This window comes from Octodon degus, unplaced genomic scaffold (assembly GCF_000260255.1).
Source record: "Octodon degus isolate 3935 unplaced genomic scaffold, OctDeg1.0 scaffold00050, whole genome shotgun sequence".
NCBI classification, from domain to species: Eukaryota; Metazoa; Chordata; class Mammalia; order Rodentia; family Octodontidae; genus Octodon; species Octodon degus.
In genome coordinates, this window is record NW_004524626.1 from 6358692 (window position 1) to 6364276 (window position 5585).

The 5585-nt window shown below is 49.3% G+C and overlaps 1 protein-coding gene across 4 annotated transcripts in view; it reads left to right on the top strand.

Annotated features, from left to right (window-relative positions):
- Positions 1 to 3157: 3157 nt before the first annotated feature.
- The window catches only part of LOC101580623 (PWWP domain-containing protein MUM1), a 22712-nt gene continuing 20284 nt past the window's right edge, over positions 3158 to 5585 (top strand). The window contains exons 1-3 of one of the 4 annotated variants that reach the window (XM_023716795.1): positions 3158 to 3227; positions 4443 to 4572; positions 5170 to 5255. In XM_023716795.1, coding sequence (XP_023572563.1) covers positions 4516 to 4572; positions 5170 to 5255 — 143 coding nt within the window. In that variant the 5' untranslated portion in view covers positions 3158 to 3227; positions 4443 to 4515. The other 3 variants (XM_023716794.1, XM_023716793.1, XM_023716796.1) reach the window with 3 other exon arrangements.

The window sequence follows — 5585 nt, forward strand, 5'->3', positions numbered from 1 at the left end:
GCATAGATCGGACTTGTAGTGATCCTCCTGTTTACAGCCTCCCAAATGCTGGGATCACAGGGGCACACCACCAGGTCCAGTCTAAATCGCTGTCTCAGCACGCCCCAGGGCAGGCCGGCACTGCAGGCCCAGGGATCGAACTCCTGGCACCTGCATCTGCCTAAGCAGGTGCTTCAATCGGGGTGTGCTGAGATGGTGTTTGAGACTGGGCCTGATGGCGCACGCCTGTAATCCCAACACTTGGGAGGCTGTAAACAGGAGGATCACTACAAGTCCAATATACATGGTGAGACCCTGAACACCCTGTAGACTGTAGACCCCTAAAAAAAAGAAAAAAGATGAAAAGAATTCTTTTTTTTTTTTTGTATTTTAGGAAAGGGTCTATAGGGTATTCAGAGTCTCACTACTAGATCAGATTCCTAGTGATCTTCCTGTTTACAGCCTCCCTAGAGCTGGGATTACAGGTGCCCACCACCACACCCTGTCTTAATCACTGTCCCAGCGTGCCAGGGGCGGAATCAGCACAGCAGGCCCGAGGATTTTTTTTTCAATTTATTTATTTGTGTGTGTGTGTGTGTGTGTGTGTGTGTGTGTGTCCAGCTCAGCCCACCAGGGGCGGGGCTGGCTGGCTTGTGGTGCTGGGGGATTGAACCGTGGTGCCTGTGCTTTGCTAAGCTTGTTCTAAGTAGGTGCTTTAGACCACTGAGCCATCTCTCCAGCCCAGGCCCGAGGACTGAACCCCTCCCTGGCTCCTATGCCTGCTTGCAGGCACTTTAATCCACTGAGCTATTTGGCCGACCTTAAGAATTCATAAAATTGACCTTAAAATCTATCTGAAAAAATTCAAACAGAACATAGAACAAAAGGAACAATAACATTTTTGAATATATCATTAATCATAAAGTGATAGCTTCCATCCATTAGTTTAACAAGTTCCACTCTAGCAAATTATCCTTTTTTAAAATCTCTGGTTGTATTTGGAAATTTATTCCTAGGACTTAAATTTTTAATTTCCATATTAATATTTGTTTTGTTAATAAATTAAAAGAAACACTGAAAAAAAAATCCACTGAGCTATTTGGCCAGCACTTAAAAAATAAAATTTTAAAAGGCTGGGGTGTGGGGCCGGGGCCGGGGAGATGGCTTAGTAGGATAAGCGCTTGACAGGCAAATGCCAGGATCTGAGTTCAATCCCCGGTTCCACAAAAATAAATAAATAAATAAATAAATAAATAAATAAATAAATAAATAAATAAAATAAAAGCCTGGGGTGTATTGTAGTTCAGTGTGGAGGCTTTGGGATCAAGCCTAAATACTTCAAAATCCTAAATGTTACATATCTCCAATATGGTTAATGATGATGATGATGATGATGATGATGATGATGATGATGATGATGCCCGGGCGTGGTGACAGTGATGCCCACCTGCAATCCTAGCACTCAGGAGGCTGAGCCAGGAGGATCACCCTGAGTTTGAGGCCAGCCTAAACTACATAGTGAGACCCTGTCACAAACAAACAACAAAAACCCCACAATAGTAATAGTGATACAGGAAGTGTCTCTGCCCATCTGAGGACATCGTTGGGGCAAGTCCTTGGATGCAGATGCTGCTAGATTCGGAGGGACTGAACATGGCCCAAAATATTGTGAACGTGCAGAAGGGTACCAGTTCCTATCCCCAGCAGCCCCATGATGCCATCACCCCTGTTACACCCTGCTGGAGAGCCAAACAGGGTGATTGCTCTCATTTCTATTAATGTGATGAGGGGTGAAAATGTATTAAGTGTGTTACTCAACCATGAACTAAATCAAAGATTAAAACCTACATGTGGCGTGCCAGGTGAACAGAAGTGAATCTGTGTTTTCTAAACTGAGCTGGGACATCAAAATCGCCTTGGAGTGGGGACAGGGACTCCCATCTATGCAAGGCCTTAATTAGACCATAAAGGGACCATGGCAGGAACCTGGGCATCACCTGACCTTGTTAACACTGAGCTACACTGCCTGCCTGCACAGGGCTGTGTACCTACATGAGTTCAACAGATGTGCAATTATGGCTCTGTGGACGTCACCAGCCCTGACCTGGGAGCATAGTGCACAGGGGGGAGAGCTATTCCTTAGTGTTACCTGGCACTCCACCCAACAGCACCAAAAGCTAGAAGGGCCAATCAGAGCCAAGGACTGGCTTCTAGTGTGTTCTAAACCTCCCAGCCCTAGTAACCACCTAGTCCATCTCACCTGGAAAGAGGAGGGAAGCTCACTGCTGGCTACTCTGGAGGCTGAGGAAGGAGAATCACCATGAGTTTGCGGCTGACCTGGGCTGCATAGTGAGTACTTGTTTCAAAAAACAAAAACATAGGAGGACATCCAGGGCCATCAGTTACAATGCCTCCTTATCTGTAACCCTGTGACTTTTAGTTCCTGGAGACTTGCAGAACATGGAGATTGCCTTCAGAGGACTGACTCCTGTGGGTGTACCTCGACACTCTTCGAAGCTCCACATTTAGTCTCTCGCCACTGTCCCTTGTCACCAGTGTCACTGGTGGCAGCAGACCTTTCCCAGGCACAGGAGAAATGTGGGCATTTGGGGTCTCAGTGCTGCTATGTCCCATCCTGCCACTTAGCACCAGGACTGGTGGAGACCCTTAGGGGACCTGGAAGCTCACTTTGCACCCCCAGTTGTCACTTCTGGCCCTAATACCTCTCTCCCATGGGACATAGTAGGGCCACGTTCAAAGTCCTCTCCACAGCGGGTCCTTGGGTGTGGGACAAACAAAATGAGCTTCCTGCAAATCAGGTAGGTCTTGTCTCGAAATGAAAATTTTAAAAAGGGATCGGGATGTACCTCTAAGCAAACTGCTGGGTTCAGTCCCCAGTCCTGGGGATTAGCCTCATCATATACCCTGCAGTGAACAGCAAAGACAAGGGTGAACAGCTCGTGGGTGTGACAAGAAGACTAAGAGGGACATTGTGGGAAGGTCGACGCCCCAACCCTGGAGTGCTTCTGGAGCCCGACCCTGCTTTTTGCGCATGTGCGGGAAATTGAACATGGTGGAGGAGGCGTGGCTATCATGCGGCGGGGCGGGACACTGTACGTCTGGGGGCGTGGTATAAGGCGGGGCGAAGGCGCGCGTGTCTCATTGGATGACGGTAGGGGTGGAGTTTGGCGCTACCGCGAGGCTGGCCCCGCCCCCAGCCCACGGGGAGCGGAGCGTCGGCGGAGGCGGTGAGCGCGGGGGAGGGCGGCGGCGGCGGCGGCGGCGGCGGCGGCGGCGGCGGTTGGTTGTCGGGCGCTGTTTGGGCCGCCGCGGCCTTGTCGCTTGGGCTCTGGCGTCTCTCAGGGCAGGCCTGGGTTCTGGTGAGGCCGGTACGGATCGCCTCTTGGTTCCGCCGTGCAGGTTGGAGGCGGCGCGGGCCGCAGGGCCTGGGGGAGGGGCGGCTTCTGCCAGAGAATCCTCTTGGCGGGCGCCCGAGGCCTCCTGACCCTAATCTTATCTCTACCCGAACCCCTGTTTTCTGCAGTCCGACCCTCCCTGTATTTGCTGCCCAGATTCCGTCCCTGCGGCCTGATCCCCGTCCTTGTGGCCCGGTCCCTGTCCTTGTGGCCCGATCCCCGTCCTTGCACCTCTCGATCCCGGTCTTTGCAACCCCCAAGTTCCGCTCTTGCGCCCCGAACCTCCATCTCCGTGGCCTGAACCCCATCCTTGCTACACAAATCCCGTCTCTGCAGCCTGAACCCCCATCTGCCACTGTCTCAATTCCTCCACCTTTGCCTGAGCTACCTTTTTCGAATGCCCTCCTGCTTTGCATCCCCTTTTTGCTGCTGTGCACCCCTCTTCTGCAACTTATCCACCTCTTGCTGCTGTGAACCCCACCACACCCACACCCACCCCTTTCCATTTCTGCCCACAGCCTTGGGAATCTCTGTCACGAACATGGTACACAGTCTGCAGCTGTCCCTATCCTTTAAGGGACATGGCGGCTAAAAGCCCCGCTGTCGACCTCCCCAGATTTTGTGGGCAGTGGTCATTGTGAACCCCTACATGAGAGAAGGGTTGTAAGCTTTGATTGTTTAAAATGCTCCCTCTGACTCGGCAGGCGGGAGTGGGAGGGGTGAGGTGGGGCCGCGGGGGGGGGGGGGGGTTGCGGCAGGCCTTGAGCACGGAAATGCTCAAGGAGCTTTTAAAAACTAATCTGAAAAAGGAAAACAAACAAACAAAAAACTAATCTGGATGGAGTCTTGGGGAGGGAATTAGCTTTATTTTAAGGAAAAAAAAAAATTGCAGGCGCTTCCCCAGGTACTGAGGCCATGCTTTTGTCAGTTTCATTTTGGGCTCAGTCTGGGGTTGAGAAGCCAAAGCTCACCTCTGCCCTCGAGGGCTGCCTCGGCACTAAAATCACAGCAAACGTTTCCTAAACCACTGCGCACATTTTGTTGCAGGGCACATCAGCAGCAGACCTTGAAGCACTTTGTTTGTGCCAAATCATTACCACTTGCCACATGAGTCTAAATCATGACGGATGCCAAGTACGTCCTCTGCAGATGGGAAGAGCGATTATGGCCTGCAAAGGTGACAGCCATTATTCTGTAATTTCGGGAATTAGAAATGACTTTCTGGTGACAAGTAAAATCTCTATCAGGCTCTGAAATCTAGGAGTGGCTTGGGCGAAATAATTGAACCTGAACAGTTGGCTTCAGGATCTGTTGGCACCAATTCCCATTCCTCACTTAATGGGGTTTTGGTCTAGTGCTTAGGAGGTTCTACTTCTGGAAGCGTCTCCCCCCTCACACACACACTAAAAAAGATGGAGAAAAAAATAACAAGAGTCAGCTATAAAAAGACTTGTAAGGCTCTGACTCAAAGGAATTTCTGATAGTAAATAACAGAGGTGTTTGGGGGATGCCTTCCAGCAATTCCGGGAGGAAATGCTGGACTAAACAGCAAAAGGCTGGGTCCTGCACGGGTATCATCGCTACCCCTCCCCACCGTGCCTCAGTTTCCCTATCAGAATTAAAGAGGACTTGACCCGGTGTCCCTGAAATCCTGTGGTTGTCTGCCTCAAGAAATAGTTGTTGTGCTTGTATTCACCCGAGTTGCTTGTTTGTTTTGTTAATCATTTTGTCTTAGTAACAAGAATTATTTTATTGTTTTGTTTTTTAAAAGTAGGTTTTGGATGGACCTAAGACTTCAACAAACGATAAGGGACGAAAAGAATTCTTTCTAGACGTCCAAATACTGTCACTAGATGAAAAGTTAAGTGTTTTTGTTCTGTCCAGCATTTCTGGTTCTTACACTCCCCACCCCCCCATGAAGTCTTATTTTAAAAGCTTATTAACTCTCGAGTTAGTATTACTCATTTATGATATCACTCTGATATCCTTGTGAGACCCGAACTGATTTTATTTTATGTAAGTTTGGAAGTTGAAGAAATGGGTACAAGACTTAAGTGAATTGGGGGCCGGGGAGATCAGCTCAGTAGAATAAGTGCTTGTCTGGCAAGTGCAAGATCCTGAGTTCAATCCCCGGTACTGAAAAAAAAAAAAAAAAAAAGTGAATAGAAATTATATCCAGAGTGCACATAG